General features: G+C 65.1%; 3 protein-coding genes across 5 annotated transcripts in view; 2 read left to right on the top strand and 1 right to left on the bottom strand.

Annotated features, from left to right (window-relative positions):
* The window catches only part of RELB (RELB proto-oncogene, NF-kB subunit), a 7,723-nt gene extending 7,567 nt beyond the window's left edge, over positions 1 to 156 (top strand). Inside the window, exon 11 of the mRNA XM_026055668.1 lies at positions 47 to 156. Coding sequence (XP_025911453.1) covers positions 47 to 132 — 86 coding nt within the window. The 3' untranslated portion in view covers positions 133 to 156. The remainder of the gene's footprint in view (positions 1 to 46) is intronic.
* CLASRP (CLK4 associating serine/arginine rich protein) lies at positions 53 to 10,948 on the top strand. 3 transcript variants are annotated; one of them, XM_026055665.1, is made up of 20 exons: positions 53 to 249; positions 746 to 843; positions 1,470 to 1,571; positions 2,666 to 2,745; positions 3,100 to 3,184; positions 3,585 to 3,730; positions 4,079 to 4,175; positions 4,517 to 4,595; positions 4,841 to 4,914; positions 5,484 to 5,525; positions 5,690 to 5,911; positions 6,777 to 7,028; positions 7,593 to 7,772; positions 7,986 to 8,025; positions 9,636 to 9,696; positions 9,801 to 9,859; positions 9,959 to 10,005; positions 10,095 to 10,177; positions 10,672 to 10,696; positions 10,826 to 10,948. In XM_026055665.1, the coding sequence occupies exons 1-20, from the start codon at positions 151 to 153 to the stop codon at positions 10,866 to 10,868; spliced, it is 1,914 nt and encodes a 637-aa protein (XP_025911450.1). In that variant the 5' UTR covers positions 53 to 150; the 3' UTR covers positions 10,869 to 10,948. The 3 variants fall into 3 exon arrangements, with proteins under 3 accessions (XP_025911450.1, XP_025911451.1, XP_025911452.1); XM_026055666.1 differs by lacking the exons at positions 9,959 to 10,005; positions 10,095 to 10,177; positions 10,672 to 10,696; positions 10,826 to 10,948 and having other exon boundaries at positions 7,986 to 8,029; positions 9,801 to 9,847; XM_026055667.1 differs by lacking the exons at positions 7,986 to 8,025; positions 9,801 to 9,859; positions 9,959 to 10,005; ... (1 more) ...; positions 10,672 to 10,696; positions 10,826 to 10,948.
* A 436-nt stretch (positions 10,949 to 11,384) lies between these two features.
* Positions 11,385 to 11,715, bottom strand: part of GEMIN7 (gem nuclear organelle associated protein 7) — a 1,095-nt gene continuing 764 nt past the window's right edge. Inside the window, exon 2 of the mRNA XM_026055669.1 lies at positions 11,385 to 11,709. Within this exon, the coding sequence (XP_025911454.1) occupies positions 11,407 to 11,709 (303 nt within the window). The 3' untranslated portion in view covers positions 11,385 to 11,406. The remainder of the gene's footprint in view (positions 11,710 to 11,715) is intronic.

Below are 11,715 nucleotides of genomic sequence, written 5' to 3'. Positions count from 1 at the left end.
TGGTCCCGCGATGGCTCCGTGCCACCTAACGGCTCTCCGACGCCAGACAGGGGAAGCGGCCGTCCCCGCCAGTGCGTCTGCCCCGCCGAAAGCCGCCCGCTCGCCTCCCTGCCAGCGCCGTGCCCTCGCTGACGCCTCAGGAGCAGCACGATGTGGCACGAGGCCCGCAAGCACGAGCGCAAGCTCCGCGGGATGATGGTGGATTACAAGAAGCGAGCAGAGCGCCGGCGCGAGTACTACGAGAAGATCGTGAGTCGCCCCCCGCCCCCGCCGGGCTTGCGAACACCGCGCGGCCCGTCTGTCCGCCTGCCGCAAACCCGGCGGTTCGTCCCGCGTCCAGCCGCGTTCCCGCTCCTTCGCGGGGTTACGGCAGGCCGGGGCTGCCCCGTGTGTGCCAGGCTGGGAATGTTTCCTTGCTCATGGGGTTTTTGCGGTTGAGAGGGGTACAAAAAGCCTCAGGGGAGGATTCAGTCCCCAGTAGGCTGCTCTGTAAAGGTAGGAAGTGCCGATTGGGGTGTTTGGGAATCTCGGTGCTTTCCTGCAGTTTTGGGGGCTGAAATTGGGAGAAAAAAGGAGCCACAGCTCTTTCTGTAGGCAGCTGTCACCGTCCACCTGCCGGCAGCTCCTTGGGGGCCCCTGCGCGGGTGCCCTGCTGCTCTCCGCCTGCCTCGACCTTGTGCGGGCAGAACTGCCACCCCTTGAAATCCCTCTTCCCTAAACCCCTAAATCCTTCTGTTCCTTCTAGAAAAAGGATCCGGCCCAGTTCCTCCAGGTGCATGGCCGGGCCTGCAAGGTGCACCTGGACTCGGCCGTCGCCCTGGCCGCCGAGAGCCCCGTCAACATGTGAGTAGCTGCGCGCGGGGCGTAGATGGCGTCTCCCCACGCGCGGGGGCCTTGGCGGCTCACCGGAGCCGTCGCCTTCCCTTCGCGCAGCCCCGGCGTCTTTCAAAACCAAGCCCGGCTGGCGGGAGACCCGCAGGTCCTTTCTGAGCGCCGAATTTGTCTCCTGCCAGACCTTCGAGAGAGGCTTTGTGGCTGGTGGGTGGTTGCTGCGGTTCCCAAGCGCTTTGCTCCTCTTAGCGCTTCCCCAGCGGAGACGCTGAGCGAGTAGGATTCCTTCCTTCGTTGCTAGCTCTGGAAATAAAATCTGGGCCGTTTTCCTTCGCCAAAGCAACGAGAAGGACTCAGCTCCTCCTACGCCAGAGCTTCTAGAAGACGCTGTCACAGCTAATGAGCTCGTTCCCCCTCCTCTTTAGGCAGTGACTAATGCAGCAAAAGCTGAGCGCGCTTGTTTGGGAGGGAGTGTGCGGGTTTGCACTGCTCGTGCGCATCGCAGCCGGCGTCCTGCTCTTCCTGGCGTTTTTCCTGGCGCGTTTTCCTGGCCATCTCCGCTCCCCTGGGGCAGGAATTGCCTCTGGCGGCTGCTCCGGCTCCGAGCCGGTTGCTGATGGCCTCTCTCTCGCCCACAGGATGCCTTGGCAGGGGGATACGAACAACATGATCGACCGCTTCGACGTGCGGGCGCACCTGGACTACATCCCCATGTACACGCCGCCCCTGCTGAACCCCATGTAAGCCGCGGGGCACGGGGCCGCCTGGTGTTTTCGGGAGCCGCGCTTGCTACCTGCGGCAGGGCTGTGCCAACGCCGGGCCCGGCGCCTGGATTTGCCCTTTTCTGCTCCATTTTGAAGCCGTTCCCCTGAGGTTTTTGATCCCGGCTGGGTCCGGGCGCGGCGTCACCGTGGGGCTGGCTGTGCTGCGCGGCCGTGTGGGGCGAGATGCGCGAGCTCAACGCGTGCAGCTCGGCTCTGAAAGCTCCTTGGCCTTCCCAACGTGCTGGCTGTGGGCTCTCGGGGTCTTCCTCGGTTTAAGAATTCCCTGGGGTCTAGCGGGATGGTCAGGGCTGGACCCGGGACACACGGTGAGGCACTGAGGCAGCAGGCTTGTTGAGAGCCTCGAAGTAGCCTTGCGATATCTGAGGAAAGATTAGGTAGGACAGAAACAGGCTCTTTATGGAGCTGTTTACGGACCAACGGCCATAAATTAAAACAAGGAGGTAAATTAAGCCCTGGGACAGCCCTGGAAAGCTGCGGGATCTCTGTGTCTGGTGAATACTCAGCACTCGGCTCGAGCAACCTGCTGGAGTTGGCCCCGCTTTGCTCAGGCGACGAGCCGAGAGCCCAGAGGTCCCATCCCGCCTCGTGTGCGAGTTCGGTGTTTGCAGACGGGGCAGGGACAAAGTCCCCTCACGGCCCGGGCTGGGCTTTGTGGAGAGCAGCCAGGTTCCCTTCCTACACGCACTTGCTGCTCCTATTTGCTTTTTCAGCCTTGGCACGGCTGGGCGGAGAGCTTTCGAAAGGAGCTTGGCTCCTGCCCTGGGTTTTCCAGGGAATCCCGGACCAGCACGTGATCCCCTGCGCGACAGCAGGTGGAGAAATCACCTGCTGCTCCCTGAAAGTCCCAGCCTCGGTCTCGCTACTCACCGAGGATCTGGTCTCACCCTGTTTGAACGATCTGGGATAGCAGAAAGGAGCCGTTTATTCAGGGCTGGCTTGATTTGAGACTCCAAAATCCCTTTGGGAGAGAGGAACTGAGGCTGGTTTGGGGGAATCTCTGTCTCCCCAGTGGCCTATGAGTGCCAATATCTGCATCTGCTTTTTCCCAGCTCCCCCGAGCAGGAGTCCGACGAGAGGAAGTGCAACTACGAGCGATACAGAGGCCTGGTGCAGAACGACTTTGCCGGCAGTAAGTGTCTCCTGCAAACGGAGGAGTCGAGGCTGAGCTGGAAATGGCTCCGCTGAGGCAAAGCGAGCCCAAGGCGCCGTTCCCGATGCCAGCTCCGGGCTTCCCTGCTGGGAATCATCCAGGACGCGGCTGCCCTCTCACTCCCTGCAGGGTTTGGTGTGGGGTCACGGTGGCACCAGCCACATGGTGTGGGGACAGGCTTGTCCCTTCTCAGCCTGGGAGTGGCTGAGCTGCAGGAGAGCTGCCAAATGCCCCGAGCTCTAACGAGCTGCGGTTAATCAGTTCTCAGACCAAGCTGTTCTCTCTCAAGCAAGTGTAAAGTAGGCCGGTAACTTCTCTTCTGTGTCGTTCCAGTCTCGGAGGAGCAGTGTCTCTATCAGATCTACATCGACGAGCTCTACGGGGGCCTGCAGAAGCCTAACGAAGATGAGAAAAAGAAGTGAGTGCGAGAAGGGCTCGGGCGAATGGAGCGGGTGTCGCGTCCGCGTCCTCGGGGCCCTGCTGGGAACGTGGCTCCCCAGCCGCAGAAACGCCCGTCGCTCAGCCCGGCCCCGTTTGCCCAGGGCCCCCTGCACTGGGGGGGGATGGAGCAGCCCCCGGACTGCGCTGTCCTTGCTTGGTGACGCTCCGAAGTGGGATCTAGCCTGTTGTCCCCCGCGTCCCCGTGCTGAAACGTCCTGCCGGCCCCGTGGCTGCAGCCGTCCTGGGGACCGCTGGGGCTGAGCGCAGCGATTTTGGCTGGGGAGGGGAGGCGGAGGGGGCTAGTTTCTGCACTGCTTGGCCGGAGCAGCCGCGATGGAGGGGAGAGGCGGGCAGGGGCTGAGCGTGTCTGTGCCCAGGCTGGCGGAGAAGAAGGCCTCCATCGGCTACACGTACGAGGACAGCACGGTGGCCGAGCTCGAGAACTCCTTGGAGAAGCGGGGGGACGAGGAAGACTCCGAGGAGGACAGCAACACGGACGAAGACGAAGTCATCCCCGATATTGGTAACGGCCCTGCCTTGTCACCCCAAGCGCTCGCCCTGCGACAGCTCTCCCGGGCTGTTTAACCTTTTGGCAGCCACGATGCCCAAATCCGCCTCTCCTGGCTGCACCATCTGGAGGGGAGCACGCGGGAGTGTTTCCCTTTCGGCTGCCGGAGGGGATATCCGGTACCGCGTGTCCTGCTCGCTTGGCTTTGCTAAACGCAGCACAAAATCAGGCCGTGCACAGCCCTGAACCGCTGCTGCAACAAGTCTGGCCAGGCCTGGGGGGAAACGCGTCCCCTTGCCGTGCGGGGGATTTGTCCCACTGGGGGCTCCGAGCGCGCTGAGCCTTCCCGTGCTCTGCTTGCAGATGTCGAAGTGGACGTGGACGAGTTGAATCAGGAGCAAGTGGCCGACCTGAACAAGCAGGCGACCACGTACGGCATGGCGGAGGGGGACTTTGTCAGGTACGGCTCACGGCGGAGCCGGGACCCCAGCCTCGGCGGGCGGGAGAGCCCCGGGAGCCTGGCAGGGCCTTGCCCAAAGCCTCCCTTTTCCTGGCGGGGGCCGAATCCTTTGCGGATGCCCCCGTCTCTAGGATGAGGGCCCTGGCAATGACCCCCCCAAAGCAGGGGCTGTGCACAGAGTCCCCTCCTGGGTGCTGGCTGGGACGAGGTGACCACGGGGCCTTGCTCGGTGCTGGTAGACGACTGCGCAGTCTGTCCGGCTGAGCTCTGCGCTGTCCGCAGAGCGGCTGGGGGCTTTGGCAACACCCGCTTGAAAGTGTTTTCTCTTTCCTTTCCGGAAGGATGCTGCGAAAAGACAAGGAGGAGGCAGAAGCTATTAAACACGCCAAAGCCTTGGAAGAGGAGAAGGCCATGTACTCGGTAAGGGCAGCCGTAGCTAGTTCTGCCCCCTCTCGCTGCACCGCTGCGAGCTGCTGAGCCCTGGCCTGGCTGGGAGCCTCCCAGAGCACCGGGGCGGCTGTGCCGGTGCGTGTGGGATCCCTCCGCGCTTGCAGAGGCGCCTCTGCCTCCCCGTTGGGAGTAGGGAGGGTGCAGGGGCCCGTAAACACCTGGGAAGGCGTCCCCAGCCCATCCTGTCTCCTAGCTTCTGAGCTGCTCTCTTCTAGGGCCGTCGCTCTCGCCGCCAGAGGAGGGAGTTCAGAGAGAAACGCTTGAAAGGCAGGAAGATCAGCCCTCCCAGGTGAGCTCCCGCGGTCTCCGGCCGAGCCATGGCTTGGCCGCGGTCGTCGTCCGCTTGTCTCTGTCCTGCCCTGCTGTCTGGGCAGCTCTTCTCCACCCCGAACCGGGCAGCTTTGCTCCAGGATCCTCCATCCCAGGCTCGTGTACACGCTGGCTGCGTGAGCTCACGTGGGCCGCGGGGTGCAGGGCAATGCGGGCTGGCAACAGGCCCCTTTTCCTGGGGTTCAGCCTCTGTTTTGGGGCAGGCGCCACGTTTCATCTCCCATCTTTGGCTCTGCCCGTAAATCTGAGTTCTGCGGTGCTTGTGAGCCCTCGATTGAGGGGCGAGTGCTGGTTTCTTAGGCCACTACCAGCAGCTAAGAGGCAGTTAGCAACGACTCGGCTCGTGCGCTAATTGGTGATTACAGCCCTCCCTGTAATCTGGCGGATGTCACCTGCCAGAGGGGTTTCCTGATGCTCCGCTCGCCCCCGAAGCCGTCATTTGAGAAAGGCTTTCAGAGAGGCTGGGAGCCACATGCCTTGGGGACCTCCGGCAGGCTTCTCCTGCCCTCACAGCCTCTCTCGTTGCAGCTACGCCCGGAGAGACAGCCCCACGTACGATCCCTACAAACGGTGAGCGGCTGCCGCGAAGGGACGGGTGAGCGGGTTGTCCTGGTTCTGCGGGTGGTCGCTGAGGAACGTGGTACCCGGTGGCTCTGCCGCGCCTTTGGGAGGGAACATTTTTGGCAGCTCCCTTCTCCCGCGCTGAAGCCGCTTCCTTCCCGGCCGCCTCGCAGGTCTCCCTCAGAGTCCACCTCTGAATCCCGCTCCCGTTCCCGCTCGCCGTCTCCCGGCCACGAGGAGAAGATCACCTTCATCACCAGCTTTGGCGGCAGCGACGAAGAGGCGGCGGCCGCGCAAGCCGGCGGCGTCCCCGGGAAACCCGCCTCGCTCGGCAAACAGCGCTCCGCCCCAGGGCAGCCAGGCAGCGCTGCGGCAGGTCATAGCGCCTCTTCCCGGTCGGTAACTCTCCCATCTGGCTCGCTTTCCCAATCCTTAACCACAGAGAACGCAGCAGGGGCCGGGCGGGGGCCGCCCAGCCCCTCGCGGGCACGGAACCGGGCCAGCCCCGCTCGGAGAGGCTGGCAGGGGACGCTGCCGACACCCGTGGCCGGGCTGCTGGCACCTCTCGAAGGGAGAATGTCCCAGGAGGGAGCGGGTGGCTCGTTGCAGCAGGCCGGGGGAGCTGTGCAGAGCCGCCGGGGGCGGACAGGGAGAGATTCGAGCAGGTGGCAGCGGGGAAGAGGCTCTGTTCCCGATTCAGTGAGCCGCGGGGCAGGCGGACGGGGCTCCCTGCGGCCCTGCTGCTGGGCCAGGGCAGGGGGAGAAAAGCGGTTGCGGTATCTGAACGAAGCCGGTCGGCTCACGGAGGGGGACTTTGCGGCACCTCTGGCATTTGCGGGGTGGGGGATTTGGGAGGCAGAAATCCAAGTGTGAATCAAACCTTCTCCTGCACCTAAGGAAAGGGAGCATCCGGGCTGCTCCTTGGGAGGTTGGGGAAGGAACTGGGTGGTGGCTGTCACGGGCCGTTTCCCGGCACAGTGCGGCTTGCTGCCCCCAAGAAGAGCTCTCTTGCACGAGGCTGGGCGGTTTTGGGGCCGTTCCGGCTGCGCCAGGCCGGAGATCAGGCCGCGACGCTGACGCGGGGCAGGGGAGGCGCCTGCTCTCTCCTTGCAGCGCGGCCCCCAGTTGTGCCGGGGCCAGGGGCTGTCGGCGGGATCCCGCCGCGCCCCCTCCCTCCTCGCTGAGGGCTTCCCGCACCCCCGGCCTCCGCATTGCACCTCTGCCCGGCGCTGAACCGCTCGCCCCGTGTGTCCCTTCTAGGAGACGCTCTTCGTCCTCCTCCACGTCCCCGTCCTCCTCCTCGTCCTCCAGCTCCCGCTCCAGCTCCCGGTCGCACCGAGGCGGCGGCTACCACCGTTCCAGCCGCTACTGCCGTTCCCACAGCCGCCGGTACTCGCGCTCCCGCAGCCGGAGCCGACGGTACTCGGGAGGAGGCTCACGCGACAGCCGGCGCCGCTCCAGGTCCTATTCCCCCGACCGGGGGTATCGCTACAGCTCCCGCCGCCGCTCCAGGTGAGCCGGTAGAGGGGAGACGGGGCTCCTGCAAGAACAGAGGATCCCCCGGCCCCGTCGCAGTGTTTGATTCCCCCTCAAGTGTCCCAGTTCGTGGCTGTTTCTTCCCAGTTCTTTGCTGGGCTCTTCCAAGGTGAATTTGGCTCCGTTTTTTCTACAACCTGCCGTTTGGCTGTAGGCAGCAATAAGACCCTGTTTTGCCACCTCTGAACAAGCCCACATCTCTCAGCCTCTCCTTTGCACCCTGTTTTCCAGCCCCCGCTGGACTGGTCCCGGTTTGTCACTGCGAGTCCCAAACAGGTCCCCGTATCCAAACGGGATCTCGCAAGTGCTGGTGAAGGGGAAAAATCCCATCTCTCGCCGTGCTGGTTGGTGGCTTCGGCTCAGGGGCTCGCTGCTGGCACCGGGACAATGTGTGGTCCCCCAGGCTCTTCTCTGCTTGGTTGCAGGGTGGGTCCTGTCCAGGGGTTTTTCTTTGCCCCGCGGCCCTGTTGCTACCAACTGCTTTAGGAAGAGTTGCTTCTCCTCGGAGAGCCGTAGTGACTCCCGGCTCCCTCCCCGCAGGAGCCGTTCCAGATCCGGGGAGCGCTACCGGCGGAGCGGCAGGTCGAGCAGACACTGGAGCAGCAGCCCGAGCAGCCGAAGCCCCAGCGATTCGCGAAGCCGCAGCAAGTCGATGTCTCCAGTGCGAGAGAAACCGCTGAGGCCCGCAGCATCCCCAGCCGTGGGGGAGAAGCTGAAAAAGTGAGTGCGAAGGGCTGCGAGGAGGGCAGCTGCGTCGGCTCGCGCGGTAGCCGGACGTCCCGCTGCTTCCCACGCAGCGGGAGCTGCGTCAGAGAAAGCAAAGATCACCTGGAGCGCGAGCGGCTCTCGGCGGAGAGGCTTTAGGGCTCGCGGGGCCTGTCCTGCCTGCGCTGATCCCTGCTCTTTTCTTTCTCTTTCTTTCCCTGCTCTTAGGGCTGACACTGCTGCTGGTAAAGAGACAGGAGCTGCCAAAGTCAGTAAGAATTTAACCTCACCTGTTTAATTCACATCACTGCAGAGCAGACTAAGGGACACAGTAGTGGACGGGCTGGAGGAGATGCAGGGGTTTGGCAGTGAACGGCTCCGTGGCCGCGCCTGGTACCCCGCGACCCGTCCCCGCCTCGGCCGGGCGCAGGCGCCGCTCGAGCCTGCTCCCGCTTGGAGCTCAGGCTTGCCGGGCGCCGGCGCTCCGGGCGAGAGCGGGGCACGGAGCGCTCTGAGCTCTAGGGGCAGTGGGGAAATCCCAGTCGGGGTGGGGTGGGATTGGTGGCGGGACCTTCCCGTCACCTTCCTCGGCTGGGATCCTGGCCAGCGCGGGGTGGGGACGCCCGTGTGCCGCACGACGCGGCGGTGTCTGTGCGGGTCACGAAGCCGGGAGCTGCCTGCCTCCTTCGCCACCGGGCCCAGGCTGTCTCTGGGGTGCTGTCACCCAGCCGGTGGCCGTCTCCGCGCCCAGCGTGTCCCCACCGCCGCTGCTCCGTGGAGCAGAGGTGACGGCACGCGGCTGGGGAGCTGTTACTGCCCTCGGAGGGAGGCGTCTGTGCTGCCTGCGGTGGGGTGCTGGGCTCAGGGCACAGCTGTCCTCTCCGGCTCCATCCCTGCCCAAATCTCTTCCGTGTGCCTTTGGGCCGTGCCTGGATGCCCCCAGCCGCCCCCCTCGGCCCCACGCGGATCACCCGGGGTCTCCACGTGCCCGGGCAGGCCGAGGGCGGTGCAGATGCCACCTCCCAGGGCTGTGCATGCCCCTCTGGGAGGCCCTGGCAGGGAGCAGCTCGTATTTGCGATGCCGTTGTCAACCGTCAGCTGCCGACTTTGTTCCAGCAAGGAGCGCGGGCGATGCGTTAGGTCCCCCTTTGCTCGGAGCCGGGTGCCCCGCTGCCAGGCTGTGGCGGGGGTCGGTCCTGGGGGCTCCGTCCTGGCTGCAGAGACGCCGGCTTGCAGCAGGCCCGGCCCCGGGACCATCCTGCAGCCGGCTGCTCTGCCCACCGTGCTCGGGAGATCTTTCAGCCTCCAGCCGGGCTCTGCAGCCCCTTTTTTCCTGGCTCTCCAGCATTGCCCGGCAGCTCCGTGGGGCTCTGAGCCCCCCTCGGCCCCCCACGGGCAAAGATCTGGGCAGAGCCGCCCGGGTCATGGGCTCTGGAGATGGAGCGGCAGCTCCGGCAGGGTGGATGGGGTTCGGAGCGGGGCCTGGATCAGGGGGATCGGCCGGAGAGGCAGCACCGTCGCCTCGGTGAGGCGGGCGGCTCCGGCGATGCCTCTGGCAGGGAGGCGGACATGGCTCCGAAGCCTGGGCCGGTGCTTGGAGCCGGCGGATTCAGAACTGGGGTTTTTGGTTCGTACGTCCAGCCGGTGACTTCCCCACCACGGGATCTCGCCGAGACCGGGGCCGGGCACCTTGCGGATCCTTCCAGGGTCCACAGCGGCGAGGGCAGGGAGACTTTCGGCCCCCTCCCGGAGTTGATCCCCTCGGATCCTGCCCCGCGAGGTGTCTTGCCTCCGGGGCCGGGAGCCCCGGGCCGCTCCAGTCTGGCTGCACCGTGTCCTCGCGCCCCCCTTCACACGCGGCTCTGCTTTCGCTCGCAGCCCAAGCTGACGCCACAGGAGAAGCTGAAGCTCCGCATGCAGAAGGCGCTGAACCGGCAGTGTAAGCAGGATCGGCCCCCTCCGGCCGGCGCGTGCCGCTGCGCCCCCGGGCCCTGGCGCCTCTCCCGCCCCCTCGCCGACCCCCTTCTCTCTGTTTCTCCGCAGTTAAAGCGGACAAAAAGGCAGCACAGGAGAAGATGCTGCAGCAGGAGCACGAGAGACAGGTAGGGGTGGACGTGGCTGAGCCTCTCCGCAGCGCGAGCGGCCGGCGGGGAGGGAGGTTTTCGGGCAGGGCCTGGCTAAGGGCACGTTTTCTCTTGCAGGAGCGCGAAGACGAGCTACGGGCCATGGCCCGGAAGATCCGCATGAAGTAAAAAAACCCTTTTCCTTCCCTTGTTCCGCTCGCCGGGCGGCTCCAGGAGGGGCAAGGCCTCGGGATTAACCCCCCTTTCCCCGCAGGGAGAGAGAGCGGCGTGAGAAAGAGCGGGAGGAGTGGGAGAGGCAGTACAGCAGGCAGAGCCGGTCCCCGTCGCCGCGATACAGTGAGTGCCGGGCTCGGGAACGCGGCGGATCAGGTGGGAGAATCGGACCCAAATGCGTAGGGAGTCAGGGCAAAGAGCCGAAAGGGCGGAGGGGGAGTCTCGGGTGCCCCCAGAGACTGGTGCGATGCTTCAAAAAAAGCGATGGAGAGGTTTTGGTGTTTGTAACGGTCGTAGAACAATTACGTTTAACATGAGAACAACCTAAACGTGATTTAAAATCCTTCCTTGTGCTGGGAGGCTGCCGGTGTTGGCTGCTTTGAAAGGGAATAGAAACGGGGCCAGAGGGGTTTGGAAGGGACTAAGCAGGCCTCTACCCCCTGTGAGCCTTTTTAGGAAGAGAAAAGGGGGACGAGGGAAGATAAAATGTGAAGCCACCTCATCTTGAGGGGAAACGGGTGGAAAAGGGCCCCCGGCAGGGCCTGGGAGCACCCCAGCACCCGCCCCTTCCCCGAGGCCGTGGGCGCTACCTCACTCGTGTCTCCCTTGCCTTGCAGGTCGGGAATACAGCTCCTCGAGGAGGTACGTTCACGTCTCCCCCGTCCCACGTGCGCCGCCGGCCTCGGCCGTGGCTCTCTAGGTGCCTGGGGTGGGCTGGGGGGGCCGCGGAGCCCGTTTCTACCCAGCCCGTCTCCCTCTCTGCCTCCGCAGGCGCTCCCGGTCCCGGTCGCGGAGCCCGCACTACCGCCACTAAGAGCCCGGCTGCGGGAGACGCTGTACAGTGCTGGTTTTGTTCATTATGTGCCGTTACCGAATAAAGAAGGAAAAAACCCCTCCCCGCGCCAGCGCTTCCTGGGGGCTCGGCTGGGCGCCGTCGGCCGCCTCCAAGCCCTGCCGTTCCGCCCAGCGGGATCTGGAAGCGGGGTGGCCGCGCTGGGCTGCTCCCATGCCGATTTTTGCCTCTGCCGCTGTCTCCCCACCACCCTTGGGTACGTGACGCCATGTGTTGGCCTCTATGCTGGGCTTCTGGGAGGAGGATGAAGCCCCCGCGGTGCCCCGCGTGGGCCATTCCCTGCCTATTCCGGGTGATTTTGCACCTTATCCCTCCATTCAGGTGATTTTTCCACCTTATTCCTCTGTTCAAGAGGCTTCACGGGGGAGGCGGTGTTTTGCGTCCTGCTGTCCGCCCCAAGGATGTCGCCAGCACCCCGCGGGCTCCCCTACATCCCGAAAAGGGCCGGAGGGGCCCCAGGGAAAGGGGAGGCGGCGAGCGCGTGCACACGCGTGAGGTTTTATTCGAGGTCGAAGGTGTAGGCGATGATGTCGGAGCAGCGGAGCAGGGCCTCCTTCTGCACGCCCAGCGGCGTCTGCAGCTCCGACACCTGGAAGTTGAGCACGTCGATGTCGGAGGCGCCGAAGACGGCGGCGACGCTCACCCGCTCGTGCATGGCGAAGCGCACGCGGCGGCCGGCCATGGCGGAGAGGCTGCGCAGGTAGCGCTCGCGCAGCGCCGCCCGCTGCCGCTGCTCCGGCGCCCCGCCGGCCCCCAGCGCCTGGAAGCGGGGCGAGCTGGGGGCGAAGCCGCGGCTCGAGCCCTCCGG

Source organism: Apteryx rowi, unplaced genomic scaffold, assembly GCF_003343035.1.
Source record: "Apteryx rowi isolate R43461 unplaced genomic scaffold, aptRow1 scaffold_1249, whole genome shotgun sequence".
Taxonomy (NCBI): domain Eukaryota; kingdom Metazoa; phylum Chordata; class Aves; order Apterygiformes; family Apterygidae; genus Apteryx; species Apteryx rowi.
Note: the sequence above shows the minus strand (reverse complement) of the source record. Positions and strands in the feature narration are given on the sequence as shown.